General features: G+C 40.5%; 1 protein-coding gene across 2 annotated transcripts in view; it reads left to right on the top strand.

Moving 5' to 3' along the window:
• The first annotated feature begins 998 nt into the window (after window positions 1–998).
• The window catches only part of LOC143100433 (ephrin type-A receptor 6-like), a 105,591-nt gene continuing 82,532 nt past the window's right edge, over window positions 999–24,057 (top strand). The window contains exons 1-2 of one of the 2 annotated variants that reach the window (XM_076263608.1): window positions 999–1,077; window positions 6,606–6,670. In XM_076263608.1, the coding sequence (XP_076119723.1) occupies window positions 999–1,077; window positions 6,606–6,670 (144 nt within the window). Of the gene's footprint in view, window positions 1,078–6,605; window positions 6,671–24,057 lie in introns of those variants that run through there. The other variant, XM_076263609.1, reaches the window with a different exon arrangement.

The following is a 24,057-nucleotide window of genomic DNA, read 5'->3' on the forward strand; positions in this document are numbered from 1 at the left end:
TGTGATGCCTGAAGTCTCAGTTTGATGTACTTAAGTGTAGAAAGTTGAATGACAAGTGAAGCTTATTCTTTCCATGTGGCCTACGTTAGATGCAATACATTAATAAATAAATAAATAAATTTTGGACACAGGCGATAGGCCTACTCAAATAGGCTAGGCTACTTGAATTAGGCATATATTTTCAGACGATTCTATTTCGAGAATTACAGTGACAAAATACGTCTGCACAAATATTCAGGTGCACATATTAACACCGATGGAGGTTTTCAATTCGCCTTCACGTACATTTACACCCACTGACTGCTGTAGGCTTTGTGGGATTAAAAGAGTTAAAGTCGTGGTGAAATGAAGTTCTGTATTGTCTTGTCAGCTAACACCCTCTAGCGCCAAGCATCCAGCATAGATAGATTCCCTTGGTCTGGCTCACCTTCGCAGCTCCGGTAATTTGCTGCATGCAGGTCGAAATAAGCACCGTTGAGCTTCGGAGACAGGACACGCAAACTTGTTCGCACAGTCTCAAGAGTTCTTAACAATTATCGGCGACAAACTAAACGTATTTTTTATCCCAGGAGTCAAATGGACTGGAAAACATCGGTTTTGTCTTCCCAGAGGGATAGATAGATAGGAGTATGACTCCAAAAAATAAACAAGGACTACGCTACTGCTGATATTTAAAGCAAGGCGCGCTTATACGTCAGGTGAAGTCGATTTTGCCATGTGCAACAACCCACACAGAGGAAGTATGAGTTATTTTCAGCGGCCAGCCTGATTTTAGACAAAAGTGAACTTTGTTACCGTCTTCGCTGCATCGGAAAAGTGATGGAGATCTTTATTGACTGCTTTGTGTCAACCGGTCCAGGCATATTGCATATTGGCAATCGAGGATGAGTGGTTTGTCAACAGGCATTTAAAAATGTTTTAAAGATATAAATCCCAAAACATTCACGTGGATATCGCTAAGCTCCGCAAGCGCACCAAGTGAAGTGGATATTTCAGAGATGACTGTTGGAGTAGGATTTTGCCTCATTTTTCTGTCCCTGAAGCTCCACTTCTCAGCTTCAACTCAGAGTAATCACGGTAAGAGTAGGTTATATCGCATTAACAGAGTTTTACAACCCGTTATATGCACTGCACTTTAATTCTGATCGTGTCTGTTTGTGCAATACGTACATCTACATAAAAACATATTTCGGTCCATTGGTCGGCTATATTATTTCATCAACCAAACCCACCTGATCCAAGTTAATCAGGTGACAAGTGAGACGTTCGTTCTGAATACGTTGTCAGTAAGCTATTTCGTATCTGTTCTCCACCGTCTTTTCCAAATCTGTCTTGAATTATCTCCGGTTGGCAGTAGGCTACTCCAGTGCATCGTACTTCAGCAGCCCCGACTGCTCACAGAACACCCATGCACACACACAGAACGGCTTTAATAGTTTAACAGCCTTCACAAATATAGTTTGATTATTTCTACAGTAGCCAGATGATCTATTGCTTACATCAACTTACTACACCTGACCTGGAATTGCGCATTTAAATGTACATGTCCCACACGTCGTCAAATTTCTATTCTCAGTGAGCAAAATAAGCTGTCTGTTGTTAGTCCGGCAATGCAGAAATATGGTATAGGCTATTTTATGGATTTATTTCCAGCAACCTATAGTAGTCTACCCTTATTTCACTGAGATACATCCATGAAGACAATGTAAAAGAAAGTAATAAATTATGCGGGATGAAGATTATTGTCACGTAGATTTGAGACAGATAGATCTTGTTTTTTATATTAAGCACTATTTGCAGGACACAACAAAAGTAGGTTGTAGCAAATATGTAATCTGATAGGTGAAATGGACCTGGTGGTCTGTGAACTTTGTTAAGAAGAGCTCTCAGTGTGTGTCTGCTATCGCTCAGGGTTGAAATACTGCTATTGATTTTACAGCAACATGCAGGAATCACCCCTCCAGTTCTTATATTGTGCTTGGCTCAATAAAACTGACACTGTTGTTTTCTTTTTATGTGGAGGCAAGTAATACATGATAGCCACCATGTGTGTTAACCCAGTGCTGTCAAAGATTCATGTAAAAATGAAATATTGCTTAGAACTGATTCAGATGCCATCCCTCAGTTGTGTTTTGTATGTGGTACTTGGAGATAAAAAGATGAGAGCATGAGAGTGCACATCTCAATGTGGAGACTAGCATTGTGTTACTTTTGAAATAAGTAGCCTAATGTAGTCCTGCATGTCTGTTGTGCATAAGGCAGTTTTAATTTAGACAGTGTGGTTGTCTATGAAGTGTCAAAAATAAACATTGGTTGTGTAGATGTCTTTCTGAAAGAGAAAGAGTAGTCAAATCAGTGTTTTAGCGGTAGTAGATTAGTTTCAACATCTACCCAGACAAACAGCCTGAATTGAGAATTTCACAGGTGAAATTGAATGAGGCTCCAGCTCTTGGGAGGCGAAATAGGAATTAGATGTTGCTTTCGAATTCCACACAGCCATATGTCTTTTCTGGCCTTGTTGAAAAACCCTGTGCGCTTTTACATAGTTGGGGTCTGAGTGATTCATTAAGGAAATTATTTTAATTGGCTATTGATTTTTTTTCTTCACACGAGTGCAATCTTGTATATACTTGTGAATTTTACAGTCCTACTCACTTTCAACAACACACGTGCAGTGTTGAGGAGCAGGTTGTGTAAAACGCTAATAACACCTGGTAATGGCAACCAACAATAGCATCTGGTTTTCTTCCTGTATCCCTGACAGTGACAAGGGCACTGAATAATGAGGTTTTACGTGAGCTACACCTTGAGTCCTTTTCAACCTGTCACAAAGCTGATAATGAAAGCTAAGATGTGGCAACGGTGGGATAATGTAAGTTTCATGCATTTTTATAAAGGCCAAGTAAATTTTAGTGCTTAGTAGTGCTACATGGTGATATTAGACATGTTGATAGCATAACTTTTCAAGTTGCACCAGATTCCATTATCTCATGAACCCATTAGCATCACATTGTGAGACAGTGTTCATAACCTCTATGCCTCCTTTTTACCTCCTCTTTGCCTGTCTGTCATACGGAAGGTGCCATAAGGTGACCCCAGACCTCCCCTTGGCTTTTCCTCCTTTACTGACCTCAGATAGTCAACAACTTACAGAGTAATTAACAAACAGCAACACACACACACACACACACACACACACACACAGAGAGAGAGAGAGAGAGAGAGAGAGAGAGAGAGAGAGAGAGAGAGAGAGAGAGAAAGAGAGAGTCCCTAGACTTGTTCTAAATTGCTTACCAACACTCCTGTATAATACTAACACACATGACACATTAGGGAAGTCTTGGTCTTGCCACTTGGTTTGTTAAAATGTGATTGAGTTAGTTGTTTTTTAATGAGATCTCATGATGATTATTGCTGAAATGTTAGATGTATTGCACCACTCAGTGGCAAGAACAGGTATTCATGAGCCAATTCAGATTCTACCCCCTGCAACCAGCATGTGAAGGCTTTTGTTTATATGAAGTGGTAGCCTATGCTATGTTACTGACACACAAGAGGTTTAGACACTTAAGTAGTTGTATAGTCCAGAACATGCAGATCTGCATTTTGTTTATGTGTACAGTAGATTATATGAAGTCTGTGAGCTGGTCCCATATGCTAGATTAGACTGAAACCCCATACTGTCTGCTGGAAGCTAGTGATCAGTGGGTCTTGTGCAGATACTGTGCTTATTTATAAGCGATGAGCAGACCAGTCTATTTTTATCTCACACCTTGATGAAATTCCTAAGGGATAGAATTGTTAGAATTCATGGGTCTCATGGGGATTTTAATTCTTCTTTTGTCAAATAGTGAATCAAACTGGAGTTAAGGTATAATGCAATTATATAAAATGGAATGGGAGTTAGTCATGAACATTTCATTTTGATTAATGAGAAATGGTGAGATGAGAAATGAAACACATTTGTCTAGGTTTTCAATGAATTGAAATTTTTTAGAGAACTTAATGTAAAAGTTTGCTAATGTTTTGGTTAAAAATAGAATGATAGTACGGAAATTGTACAATTATAATGAATCACATCAACTGGAGAAATAGTGCTTTATCCCTGATCTGAGAAAGACTGAAGTATTGCACTCATAGCCTGTTTTATTATTTTCTTCCGTTTATGTTCTCTTGCTTTGGTTACTTTGAAATATTTGCTCTATTATCTTGCTTTTAGCCCCTTTTCCCATCCGACACAATGCATCACTTATAGCCATATGAATCAGATCTATCTACATTCATGTTTAAGCAATGTCTCCACGAGTAAAATGAATGTTAAGAGGACTGGAATTCCATTTTTAATAAAAATTAATATGTGACTTCAGACCATCCTTATTAGAGGTCACATGATGGAGATGCATACTAGGCGTCATTTATGGAGATGCATATAGGAGTCTTATGATCGTTAGGATGTGCATATGGTAACAACGTACACATATTCATATTCAACACTCAAACATTACTGACAACAAGTAGCCTATGAAGGAGTGGCAGGCCATTTTGTACTGTACACAAACTCAAGAGATCACTGATGGAGATCAGGAGATTGTGGGACTGGAGAAATGCAGCGACAGAAGAAGCAAAACAAGATGACCCCATGCTTGAACTCCATAGGGGTCAGCAGATTTCTAGATTGTTCTAGATTTGTCATTTTTACTTTTTAGTATTTTTTTTCTATCTTTCTACATCATGGAAGCTGATTTCATGATTACGTCATAATTTGGAATGTATCACAGTCAAGAAAACTTTAAGCACTCTCTGTTATCTTTTAAGCACGGTCTTGCTAGTGTGTCTCTGAGGTATGGCTCTGTTGAGTATGTCTCCGCGGCCCCATCCCTGCCTCGGAGACGGGAAGAAACCAGAGACTAAAATGGGGTGGAGTATAAGTGCACTTTTGCTATCTGTGTGTCTCCTCTGGCTAGACAGCCTAGAGAAAGCCAGTTGGATCATTTCCGAGGTCCCTGTTGAAATAGTCAGAGAGAGAGCTAGCATCTGGTAGGTGTGTGGTACCTGGTAAGTTATATCAAAGTCCTTTTAGGCAAGTCCCTCCACTCGGCGGCCATATTGCAACGCTTTTTGGGCACTTATCGGGCATCTATTTTGGCAGAAATGCGCGTGCGCAAGGCTTCACGACACCAATCTTGCTCCAGCAGAGAGATCACAACACATGATTGGCACAATGTCTTCACAACACACCACATTATTGGCTCAATGTATTCACAACACACCACATGATTGGCTCAATGTATTCACATGTCAACGTTTTGCCACGGAAGGAGTGTGATATGTGTACACAACTGCCATATTGGCGTTACAAACTAACCCCATGCATTTCTATGGAGATTTTTTTTTGAGTGCTGTGTCTCCTCATTAGAAAGTCTCTGGTTATATGCAGTAACACCAGGAAAGGTCTGGTGAGATGGTTACTTCAGTGTCCAAACTCTCACTGTTGACATAAAAGAAGATTGTGATAGGACAGTCTTGTGGAGGACAGGATGTTGCCAGTTCTGTGTGGATTTAGCAGTTTACTGAAGAGTTTTGGGATCCGGTTCATTGGAACCGTCCCCCGTTTGGTTCCTTTCCAGCTTCATCATCCCAATTGAAAACTCCTGGGGGATCCTGAACAGTTCGGATACAAGCAGTACTAGTCCTCCACCATGACGGCTGATTTTAGAACAAGGTTGAGCCCACCATTCTAGAATAGTACATTGCATGCCTCAACAACTTCAGGCCATGATCACAAAGAAGCAGCGACACATTGGATGTTGATGATGTTTCAAGTTGAGCTCAAATCTCAAACTTTCATTTGTATTCTTTCGCCTCTAATTTGTATGACACATAATGTGCGATGCAATGCGGTAATACTGTCATTCGTCTTCGTTGCTGTGGCCGTGATCTGATCAGCAATACAACCAGACAAACTGCAAGCCCTTGATACAGGCAACCAACAATACCAATAAATGTTGCAGCCAATCCTTTTTGTTGCTGTGGTCATTTATGATCTGATCAGTAACATAACCAAACAAAATGAGCCCTTCACATGGGCACCCACTAATACCAACAAGTACCAGCAAATTCTGCAGCCATTTCTCTTCATTGCTGTGGCTATGTCTCAAGCAGCAACGCAACCAGACAAACTGCAGGCCCTTAATGCGTGCAGCCACAATGTGAAGAATGTAGTCCTCAAATAGTGAAGAATAAAAAATGATTTAATTCACTGAACACCATTTTTGTCAGGCATTTTGATCAAGTCACTTGTCATCTTGATATCTGATGGCATAATCTTCTAATGTCCTTGCTGGTTTGACTATTTTCAGTTATGGCTGCATCAAGGTGATTCATTCATTAATCAATCAATTGCTTTACAAGACACACATTAACTCATATATATAAATTCATGAAATTCTGTTGCAGGTTCTTATTTACAGTTAAATTTAAAGTTGAATTGTTATGCTGTTGATCAATTTCTCTAAAATGCTGTGTAAATAGTTTTACATGGAATTTCATTTCAATAATATAACTCAGAAATGTTGCATTAACTCCTTCCTTTGGCTTCTTTGCAGTTGTGCTGTTAGACACCACCTCTGTACTTGGAGAATTGGGTTGGAAAATGTATCCCATTAATGGGGTAAGTACAAACTATGCCCTAACCAATGTGTGGATATGTGTAGGCTGTGCCTTAAAATAGCTCTGGGTTGCTAACTGGTTGGTTAGAAGCTCACTCTGCTAATCATGGTAATAATAATTTCCATGGTCACCCATAGACAAGAATCTTACAGTTATCTAGGAAGTTAAGATAAATGACATTTCACAAGAAATTATGAACTTTGTTGAGCAATGTCCTAGCTCCTGCTCTTCATATCTGTAAACTGCCTTGAATGATTACTCTCTACTGTATGTTATTATCCTCTGGTTACACTAAGTATATACAGTAATATTTTCTTCTAAGGATACATTATGATGAAAGATGTTATAATAACAGGCACTTTCATTGTTTTGCTCTCAAAACCGATAAATTACTTTCTTAGCAGTTCATCACCGGATGTCACATCAGCTACTGGAGAATAAAATAGGGAGCTAATGACATTAATTAGTTGAGAACCTTTTTTATTTTGTCCCCATATCTGGCAGTGGGTGGGTGTATTATTAGACCAGCACTATGGTATTATAAACTAGAAAAGGATAGGGAGTTATAAACCTGAAATATTTGTCTTCACAAGGAATATTACACCCTCCAGCTTGTGATAGGTTGCATTTGGACTTGTTTCATACTGTCAAAATGGTGTCTCCTCTCTCCCCAACACTGTAATGATTTTTATTTAAGTAAACACTCCTCTACCACAATGTTTCTTCAAGGTCAAGGGTCAAGTCCTTAGTGCCTAGCGGGTGCTTTTGGCCACAGGTGTTTGTGCCATGATCCTTCATCACTTGCAGTTATATTCATTATTGCTCTTGAACAGAGTATTTCCCTCTACATTTGTGTCAAAAGCAAGACTATTACATCATGTAGGTCAGTCTGACAGCAGCCAAGAGGAAAGGGTTGGCTGCAGCCTTGACTTCATGATTAAGCTGTCAAGACTTCTCTTGGCCTACCCAGAAAACTGGATTGGCCATGAATATTTAACATGGGGGAGGTGAGAAAGGGCAGGAAAGGGAGGGAGATCTTTGTGAGGTAAAATGGCTTTACATCCCAAGTAGCAAAGGATAAGTGAAAATCTGAGCCACCAAGTCCGTAGGCTCAAATAAGATATTGGTTCACAGCAGCTGGAAGTTTGTCTTCTATGACTACAAAATTTCTGCCCACCACGTGACCCACTTCAAAAAGTCTGCTCTTGCTACAAGTGAATACATAATTGTTATCTTTCCTCACTCTTGGTGCCTCAGTAACACGTATTGAAAGCAGAAGCACACAACAGGATGTACTGAGGCCTTAACCAGATGCTGTTGTCACTACCTTCTTCCTACCTTGGTGACTTGGGTATCTTTGATGTTATCACATAAACCAGTGGTCCTTAGTTTTGCTTCTTTGGTCCCTCTGGCTTGAGTGTCCTGCATCCATCCATGCCCCAGTCATGTTCAGTTTATCAAGATGGATGAGCAGAGACAATAAGCAGCCTCCAAGAAAACGACCTAAAAGCCTGGAAAATATACATACAACCTGATTAGTGTGCAGGCCAACAGGGCGGTAAAGGTGTGATCAGACAGGACGCACTTTGACGCTTTTAAAACGCGAGGTGCACCCTGTTTTCATAAAAACGTGAATGACGTCGGTGCTTTTTCGCTTTGAGTTGAACTTGTCTTAGTTGCAGTAACCATAGTGATTGGTTGATGATGAGTGACAGTTCTTTGCTGGTGAGATGGTACGCACTTTGTATGTATTTATCTCTCGTCCTTTGCAGTAGGCCTACTAATGTAGCTACATTAGTAGGCCTACTACAAAGGAGGAGAGATAAATAGATAAATAAATCAATAAATCAATAAAGACGATGCATCTGATGACTCCACCGCCACTCGACCAACATTTTTGACGGGGATGGGCAAAGCGAGGCTTTGTGAAACACTGAAACGTTCAAAGCAGATATCGACCACATATCCGACCAGATATCGCGGAAATGAACATGATGACTGACGAAATAAATTACAGTGATGTTGTTTTAATAAACCATTGTTGGCATACATTTAATAACTCAGCATAGCACATCAATTCAGAAATATAGCTGCAAGCAGCAATGAGGGGGCCAAGCAGAATAGGCCGGAGAAGCCACGGCGACAAGATAGAACTCAGCAGACACCCGTGATCAACACTTTCAACAAGTGTCACATCAAAACATAGCTGATTTTGTAGGGCTGAAACAGGGCTGAGTATTGCAACGCCTCCGCCAGCAAGCCCCCCACCTATTCACCCCAGCCCGTCATGCCCCGCCCCGCCCTTGCACACACGCACGCATTAGAATGAACTGGATGGAACATGTTGTCATCAGTTTCACATCAAAAAATAAAAGATCAATAAAACACATCAGCAACTACAGATCAAAATGCAATATTGCTAATTGCAGCACCCCCTACAGGTCAAAGGTCACCAAAGTTTTTGAGCGTCCTCCTAATGGGGTCATGAATCCATGTAGTAAGTTTGGTTATGATACATGGCAGGGTTGCTGAGATATGAACTCACTTCCTGTTTGGCGGCTTCGCCACCAATTTCGATTGGCTGTTTACGGGCGAAAGCTTTTGTCAATTGTTCCAGAAAGCAATATATAGATAGTTTATGGTCTGAAGATGGTCTCTGCCCATTTTGGTGAGGATCCGCTGAAATTTGTGACCTGCGAAAACTTGTACGTGTTTTTGATTAAATCCAATATGGCGGCCGAATCAATTACGATGACATCACAAGTTGACATGGGTCGGCCTAAGGAACTCCAACAGTATTACCAGACACCACTAGTACATTTTAATTCCAAACACAACAGCAGCTACAGGCCAAAAGGCATGTTTCTTAATTACAGCGCCCCCTAGAGGTCAAAGGTCACCAGATTTATTGAGTGTCCCCCTGATTGGGTCCTGAGTCCATGCACTTAGTTTGGCTTTGATACATGCAAGGGTTGCTGAGATATGAGCTCACTTCCTGTTTGGCGGCTTCGCCGCAAATTTCGATTGGCTGTTACAGCCGAATGCTTCTGTCAATTGTTCCAGAAAGCAATGCCCTGATAAGGCATGGTCTGAAGATGGTCTCTGCCAATTTTGGTGAGGATCCGCTGAAATTTGTGACCTGCGAAAACTTGTACGTGTTTTTGATTAAATCCAATATGGCGGCCGAATCAATTACGATGACATCACAAGTTGGCTTGGGTCGGCCTAAGGACCTCCAACAGTATTACCAGACACCACTAGTGCGTTTTAATTCTATGCACAACAGCAGCTACAGGCCAAAAGGCATGTTTCTTAATTACAGCGCCCCCTAGAGGTCAAAGGTCACCAAATTTCTTGAGCTTCCCCCTGATTGGGTCATGAGTCCATATACTAAGTTTGGTTATGATAGATCAATGGGTTGCTGAGATATGAGCTCACTTCCTGTTTGGCGGCTTCGCCGCAAATTTTGATTGGCTGTTACGGGCGAACGGTTTAAGTTCCGAAGACAAAACACCACAACTTTTTTGAGGCTTGGTCTGAAGATCATGTGTGTCAAGTTTGGTGACGATCGGACAAAATTTGTGACCTGTGAAAAATTAGTTTCACTTTCACTAAAATCCAAAATGGCGGAAAATCCATCATGGCGGAAAATGACGTCATAGGGTGCGTTGAACTCGGACTGGTCCAAGGATTCCAATGGTACCTCATTTTTCAAAATCGGACCAACAGGTCAGAAGTTACGTGCATGAACGCATGTCCAACTTTGGCCTGTTGGTGGCGCTAGAGCGCTCGGGGTGCGGACTCGAAACTTGGTGAAATTAATCCTGGGACTCAGCCTAATTAGTGTGCCAAATTTCACAACTTTTCACCAGACGGTTCTATGGGCTGCCATAGACTTCAATGGCAGAGGAAAGATGTGTAATAATAATAGGAAAAGCTAGAAACACAATGGGTGCCTTCGCAGCTTCGCTGCTTGGCCCCCAATTAAGTGTTTTCTGTAGGCTACATGTCATCGGTCCACCCTAAGCTATTGCATAAATGAACATATTTAATATCAAACCGTTTTCAGTAGCCTACCACTGTTGCAGATATCACATATAGGTATCCCTTAATTTTTTTGTACATTTTCGCACATTCCAACATAAGGGAGCGGTATGGGAAACTTGCTTCTGACTCCCTGCATAAAACCGACGCAATAGCAGCTTCAAATAATAATAATAATAAGAAGCCAGGAGATTTCAAGATAGTGGATTCCATCCACTATAACAAGCACTGTTCCTCGGCAGCAGCCATCTTTGATACAGTATTTTTTAAAAATCCTGCTTCAACAAACGCAACGGTTTTGCTGTATCGTCATCGTGTAAAGCCTGCCTCAACAGTTGTGATTGGTGCCTGGATTTAGTAAAATTTGAAATGGGCTTGCGCTCTCCGCCAGACGGACTTGCAGAGCAAATCCCAAATTTGCCTGAAGTTCGCCTGGGTTTCCCATGCTACTGTAACTTTTAGCCCTAAGATTTTTTGTGAATACAGGCCCAGATCACGGTCTGCATTTAACACATAGATCTTTCAAATCATATTATTTGAGATTTTGATGTTAGCAAAAAGGCAGGACTGTCACACATACACACACACACACACACACACACATGCGCATGAACATGTGCACACACACACACACACACACACATACACACACACACACACTCATGCACACACTCACTTACATACACATAAAATTAGTTGCAAGAGTATGTGATGGAGTAGGATCAGTTCAACTGATTGTGACCCAGGGACCACCATTCTGACTAATTACGTAACCCCAGGACCACCACTGGATAAAAATACTGATTCCCACACTGAATCCATGGTCAGGGACCACCATCAATGTCCTCATGGACCACAAGTGGGCCGCAGACCACTGGTTGAAAACCCCCGGAGTAAGAGATGGAGACTAATTAGGGCAGCCGTGGCCCACTGGTTAGCACTCTGGACTTGTAACCGGAGGGTTGCCGGTTCGAGCTCTGACCAGTCGGCCACGGCTGAAGTGCCCTTGAGCAAGGCACCTAGCCCCTCACTGCTCCCCGAGCGCCGCCGTTGTAGCAGGCAGCTCACTGTGCCAGGATTAGTGTGTGCTTCACCTCACTGTGTGTTCACTGTGTGCTGTTTGTGTTTCACTAATTCACCGATTGGATTAAATGCGGAGACCAAATTTCCCTCACGGGATCAAAAAAGTATATATACTTATACTTAATTGACAAAGGTGATTTATTTCTGTGGAGAGAATATACAGGACTGAGCTGCGGTCATATTTTGTACCGCTGATGAAATCTTGTTTGTTCTATTACAGTAATTTCCTGTGGATTAGCTGTATCATGTATTACTGACTGTAACCACAGGACTGTATTTTAATGCGAAAAAAGTGTATTGACCATACCCATATATTAACAGCAGTGCCCAATAACCGAAAGAATCAGAATCAGATTGTGCTTTAATCATAAAGAGGAATAAAGAAATAAATACTTCCCCATGTATAGCCTGCACCTGTGTATTAACCGCACATCTGAAGATATTTAGCTAAATCTATGTATAACCCTCAGTTAATAGGCAGGAGATTATGGTAAAGGTAAAATCCATGATTCTAATCCAATACCCTTTTGCTCCTCATGGTCCACACATTCTTCCAGAGCCATGGCAAAAGTCTCATTTCTGTCAGTACAGACAAATACAGAAATTGTGAAATGTATTATTTTAGCAATGTATAATCACGTGTTGTCCTCTGTAACATTTTTAAAAGTAAAAAGTAACTACTCCCAAAATCAGTGTATAGTTTTATCGACTTTTTTTGACAAAATACATGATACAATTATGTTTTGTGTTTATTTGAGGCAGATCTTAATTTCACATCTGTAATATTTCTGCATCTGTCAATATTTCTGCAGTAGGCCTACATTTACAGGAGCCCACTACCCCTACGTTTTCTTAGACCCATATAATAAACCTCATGAACCACCAATTGCTCCAAACTGGCTGTAGGGATTTCCTTTTAGTTTCAGGATCTTTCATTAAAGTTCACACAAGTAGAAGTTCATTACTAAAATCCACTAATTGAAACTATACCTCTACTTAACAGTACTTAACTGTCTTTGAATTACAATTAGTTTCTATACAGGCTGATAGTGATTATTACTGCATATTGTGTTAACAGTGCATGGTGCCATTATGCAAAATAGGAGTCCTACTGGATTAATTTAGTCTGAATTCATTCCTACAGTATGGAGTCATACATGCAAGAAGGTGAATTCTTGTACAATTCAGGTATGCACTGCAACTAGACAGGTTTATTAGTTTGCTAAAGATATACAGTACAGGCCTCTTGAGCTTAATTAACCAAAAATGTATTGAAACTGACTTTTAGATCCACCAACTTAATCTGGCTCATGTCAATTAATCGGTTAATACTTTCTCCAATATGTGTGTTCATGTACTGTTCCCTTAAAAATGGCATGCCTTCACCTTGTAAAACTAAAGTTAGTCTAAGTTCACTCAAAGCTAAGTTGGTGGCATGAATGACAAAAGCTGACACACTGAGCCAACAAGCCTGAACCCGAGCAGCTTTTGCTTGAAATGCAGTGTCCATAATTTTTTAACCACAGTACCTGTCAAGGCAGTGTACAAATTGTATAAAATAGATAATTGCTCATTCAAGTTAATCAAGGTAATAGTTTGAAATGATCGTGATTTGATTTGTTAATATCACCCATCCCTAGCATCTCCAGGAAGTCCTTGGAGATCAATGTGTAATTTTGGGCTGCCCTTTAGGATACCAAACGCCTCATGTTGTTTTAATTTAAGTTGTATACTATTACCCTGTCTAAAGAGGTTTGCTGTGTCTTCACTATAGTGGATCCAATTGGGTTGCTCCATCACAAGTAAATAATAATTTGAGGCACGTAAGGTCTGAGCCTAAAATGTGGTTATTCATTGCTGAAGGGGTGATTATCATGGCTACCTGGGAATATTTTTTAATTAAAGTGAAAATTAGGCAAAGGCTCTGTGTGAGACAGCCTCTGTCAATTAATTAATTGCGCTTCAACTCTCCCATCACTGTAATGTGTTTCCTAATGAAAGGTTACATCCCTAGAATCTTTCGCAAACTGTGCAAAAATGTGTTTGCATTCTGTTTAAGCCATTAAAATACTTTTTTTGTTGGTGGCGAGTCTCAGTTGCTTTATGCAGCCATGAATGTATTTAGCATATACAGTAACAACACAAACCTCTAGATGTTTGACATGTTATGCTCTTTGTTCAGCATTAATATTGACTTGTTCTTGACATTTTGATATTGTTTTTGATCCTTTCTGCAGGATCATGAGAATAACTAAGTTATTGTATAATGTTGTTTTGCCAGCTGATATTGAACTAGCAATTAGATTTAATCTGTGTCATAGATCTGTATATATTGAAAGAAAAGGTTATTGTCTGCCAGCGATTTTATCCAGTGAATAAAAGCAATATCTCAAAATGTTTTTGTTAGGTTTTGCAGTGAGTAACTATGTCTGAGTTGGTGTCTGGATCGAGTCACAATAAGCTTTTCTCAGCAAAGGCAGACACTGTTGAAATATGCATGAATCATTTCCCTAGAGTGGGAGATACAGGACTATTTATTTATTAAATTACATAAAGCAGCTTTTCGGGATTAAAAGCATAATGTTTTCTTTTGTTTTTGCTAAACACTTTTACAGTGGATTTCTAATGTAAGCTGATTCAATTCAGAGGAAGATAGTTGTTGTTTGCTGAGACCATTGCTTGACTTTTTTCCTGTTTTATATTTGGGCATGCACTTCAGGATGGCTGCCCTAAGTGCATCATGTTATGTAACAATGCCACCAGCTGAAGCTTGCTGAACTGCACTATGTAAATGGTGTATCGCTGTTTGTAAAAAAGCTGTCTGTGCTTGCTTGTTTAAAAGTGAAGTTTTATGATATAGTATTTCATGACCTAATCCATTCAGAAAGAAAAACTTGCCACAAATGTAATGTTTAACATGAGGGGCATTTTACCTGAAATAAGTATACAATTAGTGTGCATTAATTGAATTGTATATAAACAGTATCATTGTAAATGAGTCATTAAAGGCCTTGGCTTTGTATGAACAGGAAATATATGCAGCAGACAAGGTAGCTGTAATTTTCAGTCAAATAATATCAACAAACTCTTCACACATCCAGCCTTTAATCTCTCTTACAACATTTAATTAAATGTAATTAGGCTACCCTCAGCTTATCTCCAATCAACAGTCCACCAAGATCTTCATACAGTGCCTGGAAAGATGAGTTTTCTAGTGCCCAGTGTGCTGTCATGTAATTGGTGGTGACAGCAGACTGAGTGGAGCTGCTGGGGGAGCTTATCAAGTAAAAAAAAAAAAAAACAATCTTGTGCGTGCGTCGTTTCCTGTGACCTCTGTCATTACAAGGCTTAAGCAGCACTGGGAGCAGCTTAATTGGCTCGTTGCCCATCAAAGATACACAGAGGGCAATTCTTAATGCACTCTAACACCATTAAATTGATGCCATCAGAGTAATTAGTGACTTGAGTTAGAGTATACCTGTGTGTCAGTATAAGTGCTGGGAACAGGTATGCAACAAGACAGCGCAGAGAAATCCTTGCTCCAGGTGCTGACGGCAGGCCTCTATCAGAGGCTGCAGGACGCCTCACTGAGGCAGGGAAAAGAGCAGAGGAAGCCTTCTCTGTCTCCGCGCCTCCGGCTCCTCCAGCACTGGCACAGCTGTGCTACACTGTGCAGTAATGAGCCATGCGTTTGAATGTCCTGTGCCGTGTGACAGTGTCAGGAGCTGAGCTGAGACTCGGAGAGTGTAGCCTCCTGATTTAAATGCATTGCCAGGAGTGAGGGGTCTGGGATGCTCCCTGTTTGTCCACTGCAGAAGGTAATCAGGCTGCTGAGGCAAGGCAGCTGTCTTGTTGGGAAGCGTTGCTTTGCTCCTGTGGAGATGATGGTTCTGTAATGAAGGAACGGAATCAAGAATGGAACAGAGAAGGTCCTGAAATCTCACTACAGGTGGTGTTTTTCGAGTGCTGGCTGTACATGTATAAAAACATTCAGTTACACTATTTACTGAAATAGCTTTTTGTTTGTGCTAGCAAAATCCAAGTGATAGGCCCATGATTTTGCCATTGATAAGTGCTTATATTATTTCATGGCATTTGTTAATTAAATAGTTAATTATTTAAATGGACTTTTCAGCTGTTGAACTGTTGAACTCACAATCAGGCCTTGTCTTTGAAATGGCAGTCTGATATTCTCCAGTGGATATTATTAAGCGAGCTAGAGATGTTGTGTTTTTTTTAAAATTCGATGCTATTTCTCTCATAGGGTTGATTAATATTCTTCTCCTTTCCTGCACTCAATTTTCCTCTTGAAATATTGACCTTTGTACAGTCTTGACTCTGTCCCTGAATCTTGAAGGGTGGTTTGATCAGTGGTATGTGAATGATTTACATCATCCATCTCACATGTCCCATGCAATGTTAATTCAACCCGATCGTGGGCTAATGTCAGGGTAGTGGACCTTTTTTGAATACTTGAATGTTTTCACCAGATGCTCTCACAACCCTGTATTTCATAAAGCCTATATAATCACTGTGCTGTTCATCATGAGCCGATGCACAAGAAAGCAATTTGGTGCAGGTCAGCCAAAATAGCTTCCATGACCTTCAAGGTGTCACTGCAATTCAAAAAAGGGTTAGTCATCATTGCAAAATGATGTTCCTGTTACGCTGTTTCCTGTAAAGTGTTGCATGCCGGAAGGTACTGCGCTAGGTCACAGGTTCAGGATCCCATTCACCTGTCTTGGGTGCAAATCTAACCTGAATCTGTGACCTAGCTACCCTTTGTTATCAAACATGAAAACAATTATATAAAATATAAGATGGCTGTTTCACATGGGAAGGAAACATTGGCACCAAAGGAGCAATTGTGAACCAATACAACAAGTTATTTGATTTTGTATTCAACAGTGTTCCAAAAACTTTTGGGCATCTTATTTTTAACATAATGGAGTCTTCAGATAGGAGGGGAGATGGCAAAATGAAGACAGATCCATCCTAGATTGCTTTAGTTAATGTTGTTTGTGCGGTATCCGTTAAGATTCTTGGATCAAAACACAACATGTAAGGGATGATGGTAAAGATTGAGAGTATTCTTAGAAGAATGTATGTATTGTTTTATTGGCTGGTCTCTAATACGTTTTGGTTTACTTCAACCTTTCAGTTAATTGATCACTCTGGTCTTGAGACAGGTCATTCTGTTCTTTCGACATTCATTTCCAGTAATCACAGTTTAACCAATACAGACTGCGGTTAAATTGATTTCATTCAAGGATGTCAGGAGCTGTTATTCAGAGACAGAGGTCCCCTTGGGGCAGGACAGACACACGGGTGGCAGACAGTCTCAGACTAAAGTGCGCGCCAGATCCCACATTGGAAACAGAGAAATCAACTCAGTACCAGCAGCATGACACCACTAAAGGATTGATACTGTGCACAGTGCCTCTCTCCCAATGCAATATGCTCCAATCCACAAACCAGTCGTTTTAAATTGAATGTTTTTCAGCACCAGACATGTCTGTGAAGTTTCCTTTCATATGTTACTGTACAATATTAAATTGGAGATAGTGTTGTATATGATACATTGTCACATTGCAGGTTGATTCACTTAAGCATAACATAGCTGTTAATCTGCGCTGTGCCGACCTGCTCTGCTGGTCCCACCATTGGTCTGTCTGTCTTTCCCTCAGAACACAGATCAGTTAGACCTGGCTGCACCACACATTGACATGCCAGACCGCCTGCCCCTCCAGCAGAAAATAGATATGTAAAGCAGCAACCTCTTTTAGACATTTCCCATGCAGAGATTTACTTGGTCGAGGAGGAAGGGTTGGATGGCTTTTTTTTGGTTTTCATGACAGGCTTTACAAATGGAAAGGTCTGTTTTAAGACAGGGGGAGTTGATGAGAGACAAGTGAAAACTCAAACAGGATTTCACCGTTTATATCCCATACAGTATATACATTATTCTTTGTTCTGTTTGTCAGTTGCAATAAATTGTAATATTTCAATACCAGAGTGAAACAGGGCAAGGTTTGACAAGGAGAATATATATCTTAATGTATTTCGTCATTCACCACCCTTGCTATGTACACATGGCTTTTAAATATTTTGCTGTTCTTATGATTCTAATAGTAACACGGAGTTACCAAAAAGCTCACACTGACTCCATTATGTGAATTAGAAGTACCATTTTTCTATTGTTGGAAGGTATTGGTCTTCAAATGGCAAAGTTATTTGTCAGTCAAGCAAGCTATTTCTTCATAAATGTCATAGAGCAGCATGCAAGACACGGTTAATCTTACTCTCTCTTCAGTGAGCACATTACTGTGTCTCAGGCTCTCATTGTGCACAGTAGGAGGTGGCATTTTGGCATCAGTGCTCCAATATTTCCCTTTTCAAAACATTTGATTGTTCTTAATTTGGAACAGATGAATGTCAAAATGCTTGAGAAAGCAGTGGCAACATTATAAACATTGTTATTAGACTAACCTGAGGACAAAGTGTTTGACTTCATTTTACTACTAATTCTGTGCCATGTTTGTGTTATGTCCCCGTGAATTGACACACAATGCAGAATGCAGACAGTTTAAAATGTTGCAAAACAATGGGTCCTACTTTGGGTACAAAGTTAACAATACTAATAGTTTTGAGTAATCACTGAGACATCAATGAATTCAACTAACCGCATGTTAGCCACATGCATCCTGAAGTTAATATGTAAGTGATAATATGACTGAGCCTGTCATGACAGTTGATCACTCAGAATATTTTGTTGAAGGGAGACATGGTAGTCATATAAACATGCATTTAGGAATGTGAAGTCTGCACCCCTTAAGTGATTTGTCAAAATGTTGGCTAAATCTTGTTATCCCCTGTTAATAATGTGAATATATTGTGAATATGCCAGATCTTTGGCCATTCAATGGACTTTGCTCTAAGCCATGGTTTGTTTGTATACCATATTCTTTGCCTAATCAATCTATTCTAATGCCATCCTTCATAGGGTCCAGAGTAGCATTCAGCATTCTGCAGCATTCTGCTGTTGACTATGTGAATTACATGGCCTTTTAAAGCTGGGATGAAAGACCATACCACAGGCTGTGGGCTGCTTTTATTGTTCCTCCTAGTATTCATGATGTGGCGTGGTCCAGGCTCTGCTCTGCTCTGCTGTGCAGCCAGTAGGTGCTCATTCTGTGTGGAGGTGATGATGGATGGGCGTTTGGGACGGCCCCGGTGGCTCTTTATCCTCCGTGATGAATTCAGAGATGAGATGAGCATCAGGTCTTTGGATTTCACTCAGTCATGATGTCCAGTTGCTGCTATCGATAAAGGGGTGGAGATGGAAGCACATCTTGACATTAATATTCTTTACTGGTTGCTACCACATGAATAGTGGATGTCATCAACAACAAGAATGTTTTTGGTAGACCAACAAAAGGTATGAGATTTTGTCAGAAGACAGAAAGCCTTTTAACTGCAATCTACTTTAAAGCAATAGTTAATATTTGGTCATCTCTGAGACCACTCCCTTTTGAAAAATCAAGTAATTAATTTACTCAGTTTGTTCTAAAAATGTATACATTGCATGGAACAGTACTCATGGACCCATACATAGGTTTTCCTTAAGACATAACTACATATACTTTTATGAACTTAAAACTACCCATTGGCTATTCTACTGGGCTAAATGTTTGTTTGAGCGTGTGTGCCAGGGGTCAGTGTCCTGGCTCTGTTGTCTTTGTGGCGCATATCTGAAGGGGCCCTGAGAAAGAAAGCTTTGCCATGTTCAGCATACCAAGCACCATCCTCCAGGGAATGTATTGACTCTGAATTGTGCACCTCTAAAGGCAGTAAACAGTTGAGTTGGAGACAGCATACACAGCAGCCCAGGACTGTCTTCTTATTCAAGTCATCACTCTACAGCTGGAGGCTGTGGAAAACACGCTATCCTGCTGAAAGGCTTATTGGTCTTCTCTAATGCTTTTGGGATTCATTCCTATGTAGATGTAGAACTGTTCTAGAGTGGTTGATGATAGTGGACTTTATCATGAATTTAATATAACATTACTTCAAAAGGACACACACACACACACACACACACACACATGAAGGTCATAATCATCTCAAACCTATTTCAATGTTTAAAATGCTTTGTTTAGATGGGGTGCAATGGCGATCGGCTATGGGTTTGAAGTACAAAGACCTTGATTATCTGTGCTCTTCTCCCACGCTATTTGACATAATTGTGGAGCACAAACATTCTTCATCCCACTTAATCGTGTCTTTTGTTATTGACATATCCACAGTAATACAGGCGTAACTCAGTTGTGTTCTTTTTGTTCCATTTTCTATGACAAGAATGACAGAGATTTAGAAGTTTTGGACAAATTGGACACAGGTAAAAGTAAACCAGAAAAGACTGAACGTCAGCAGACTGCACTTTCTCTTGAGATGCTGCAGAATAAGAAGGAGCAAAAAAGCCTGTGTACATCCATCCCTTATACACATCCTTGTATAAATGAAATGATAATCTGAACATGATGATAAAGAATCTATGAATGCAGAAACAGTGTTTTATTTTATTTGTTTTCTAATGGTGGTAGATAAAAGCATACGTCATAGCACAGCACATATTGCAAACTCTTCAGGGGCAAACCTTGGCAAGTGAGCAACATGCAGCTGTAAAATAATTGGTCATATTTTCGTGTAAGAGTCCACCGCACAGGCAGGAATCAAGCAGGATTCCTGTGTACATTCCCATCCCATTATCAGACAAGGAAGAGGGAGCATTGAGATCAAATGTCAAAGCAAATTATTTGGCTTGAGCAGAGAGCACTGGAGGTGTGGCAAATTTAGAACACCATTGAAAGAATATGGGAAAGTGTTGTGGACATCAACCTGAAAGAATGTGAACAGGAGTTGGTATGTTCAGCAAACATAATATACATTTGATCTAATCAATCAGTGACACTCTTTCATCTATTTTCACTTTGTATATAATCAGCCACTCAGTGCGTGAGACACTGCAGAGGCATCTCTGGGCTGTTGAAATCTGCGGCTCTGAAGTGGCCCTGTAGTGGCTCATAATTCTGTGTTAAGATGTCGCACTGCATAAAAACTGTGATAAAATATGCAAGGTCTGAACATCCTCACCCCAGAGATAGTCAGAGATAGCTCCCATACTGTCTATAGCCATGGTGCAAATGAAGTGTTCTATCTGGACTGTCTTCAGATGCAGATTGTTTCCACCCTTTGCGAGCCAAAGGAATTTCAGCCACAAAGCATATGCTTGCCAGCAGTTCCTTGAAGTCATTATTTTCTCGGCAGCAAACTTAAGTGACAGGTATAGCACTTAAATTGGGCTTGTATAAATGTGTTTTGTAGTAAGGTGGATATCAAAGGTCAGTACCTAGATGAGTGAAAAGCAGAATATTTTGAAGTAATATAACCAAACGTGCTTATGAGATTCTATAGCCTGCTGTCTCTGTTTTTCATTGTGCAGACGTTTATTACAATTCTCGCACAGCTCAATTGGTCAAGTCAATTGGAGATTAATCAAACAGTATGCTAGCGGACCCTTCTGTCTTTTCAGCACAGAGAAGCTTTAAGACTTCTTCATGACTCAAGCTCAGAGCTCAAAATAGCAGCAGTCTGTAAGATAAGATAAAATACGTAAAATCCAGCCATCCATCCTTTGCTCTCATTGCACTTAGAGTTCAATCACTGCACAAACATTCGTCTTAGCTCCCAAAAAGTTCTCTCTCTTCTTCTTAAAGGACTTCAACTAATTCAACATTCAACTAATTCAACATTCAAATGTAATTAACAGTAGCAATTCTATTATATTACTATTTTAAATGTAATTTATTGAATTTATGATAATGTATTTCAGCAAATCCACTGCAAAGTATTCCAATTCATTATTCTTTCATTTTTGTTATTTGGTGCGACAGTGACTTTCGGGCCCTTGCCTGTGTGCCTCTGCAGAGAGGGATTTCATGCTGCCAGTGTGCCCTGTATGGCAGGGCTCAGGGCTGCCTTGATGCCTCCAGCGGTCCCGTCTGCTGTGCTGCAGCTCTGCCGGCCTCGTGTGGGCCCTTGTTTTTCCATCAGTCGCTCAGAGGCCCCTGCTGCTGTCAAGGTTGAAATGAAATAGAAATATCTCTTTCCTGTTGACAGGAAGAAATGGCAATATCAGCCACCCCAGTAACCAGTAGAGAACGATGACCAGGGGGGGAACATGCAAGGCATTGTTCTTCTGCTGGCATAGATCAATTAGATTCTGTGTTGATTGTTCCTTTGAAGTTAATTGAGCAAATGTCTCACAAGGGACAAGATAAACATGCTAGTGTTGGCTTGTCAGTCACGTTTGAATGACAGAACTCTTTCCCTTTCTAAGCACGTTTATAACAGTAAACAGTGAAAATGGATGTTGAAGTTGGCCAAAGCACCATGACGGCATGCAATCAAGAAATGAATCTTGTTTGGTTTCATACCATCACACTTTTATTTCATGTTTTAAAACTGGGCAGTTTAACTCCAAAATAAACTCACTGAAACTTCGGTCTAAGGCCAAGAATTTAAATTACTTTTTTTTTTTTTGTCTCTTGGCGGGGAGCAACAAACAATAGCAGAGGCTAAAATAAATAACTGAAAGTGTTGCATTTGTTGAGATCATAGGATCCCGCCAGGCCCAGACGGAGAGGCCCTGGGGGCATTCTGCATGCTTTTAAGTGCCAGCCATGATGTGGCACCAGCCACTGGGATTAGTTAAAAGCTCTACACACACACTGGCTTCTGCCAGGCACCCAGCTACTAGAGCCACTCTGCAATACCGCTGCAAGGTCACCGTCTACAGAACTGCTGTTTAAGACACACAGGCTGATGTCTGGAGGAGATCTGAGGTCTGATATATAGCTCAGCAAATTAGTGACATTGGGTCATGTTTTTAGATGAGCTGTTAATATTGCAGTGCAGAGGCCAAATCAGTGTGCTGGGAATGGTGCATTAATAGAGAAAGACCCATTCCATTTCAATCACTTCTGACATATTTAGCCATTTATGTAGTATCCTTATGGAAGAGGATTTTGTTATCGGTATGAATTTAGTTCTTTATCATTTTAACCATTGTGTCACTAAGCAATAATTAGAGGGTATGTGATTCTCTTTGACATTTATACTCTGGGCAGAAGTGCATCTTGATTGATTTAATAATCATATACTTGGCTTGGAAAACATTGTTTATCTGCTTGTGATACGCGCATACTGTACTCCTCTTTTTTGATGTGAACTTTGTGCCTACACTCAGCATTACGTAAGGTCTGATTTGAAGAGGTGATTTGTGTGTGAGTGTGCTGGGGATGTTTTCTAACATTTAAAGCTCCTTCAAAAATGTGTGGGTGACTCTTCTCAAGTACGGCTCCAGCTAGCCATTCGCCCAGCAGCAACAAAGTAATGCTGTACAGCGTATGTCAAGAAAGTCTTTCCTTTTCTAGCATATATTTATTTGTTTTGCTTTGTCTGTTATCAGTCCCTCCTCGTGGAGGGTCTGGTCTCATAGTGCTCAGAGAGTTTCCTCTCCCTCACATTGTTATTGTACTGCTGCCCCCAGAGCACCATTGGATCCTCACTCCATTTCAGCTATCCTCTCCAGCTTCAGGTAGCAGAATACACAATGGCAATAGCAAATGAATATTTGTGTCCAGTAAGCAAAATTCAGGGAAGATACTGAGGAGTATTAAGTGGCAGGTTCTGACTGAGTCTGCCTTTTATCTGTGAACCTGCAGCTTTGTGTCCTATTTGTATGCAGGGCCACGCGAGTCAAGGCGCCACATTGTACTTAGCTTCCACTCTTTTAAATAAGCTGGAGGATGGTGTTTATGGCTCTGAAGAGTATGTCAATACATTTGCTCAATACAGACGGAGCGTTCATTATGAGTATGGATTTTTTCAGTTGTTTGATCAGACGGTAGATCAATCCCAGTAGCATTGCCTTTTCTCTCTCACAGTGGGTAGTAAATAATTCACCCCATGCGGCATGGCGCCATTTACTTGTTCAGGATTTCAGTTACAGATCTCCCCTGCCAGTCAGACTGAGGGTTGGGGCTGAGGGACTGCAGCAGAGGTTATGACCCCAGCCTCTCGGAGAGGATCCTGAACCAGAGGGGACTTAAGGCCAGGGAGCCAGTCTTCACTCACAGCAGCAAACGATTCATTGAAATAATGAAGCACGTATTTGAGACTCATTTACTTCTTAGTCCA

The sequence above is a fragment of the Alosa pseudoharengus genome, unplaced genomic scaffold, assembly GCF_046254945.1.
Source record: "Alosa pseudoharengus isolate Yale_2024_CS ecotype anadromous, Long Island Sound unplaced genomic scaffold, YU_APseudo_1.1 YU_APseudo_1.1_scf_3, whole genome shotgun sequence".
NCBI classification, from domain to species: Eukaryota; Metazoa; Chordata; class Actinopteri; order Clupeiformes; family Clupeidae; genus Alosa; species Alosa pseudoharengus.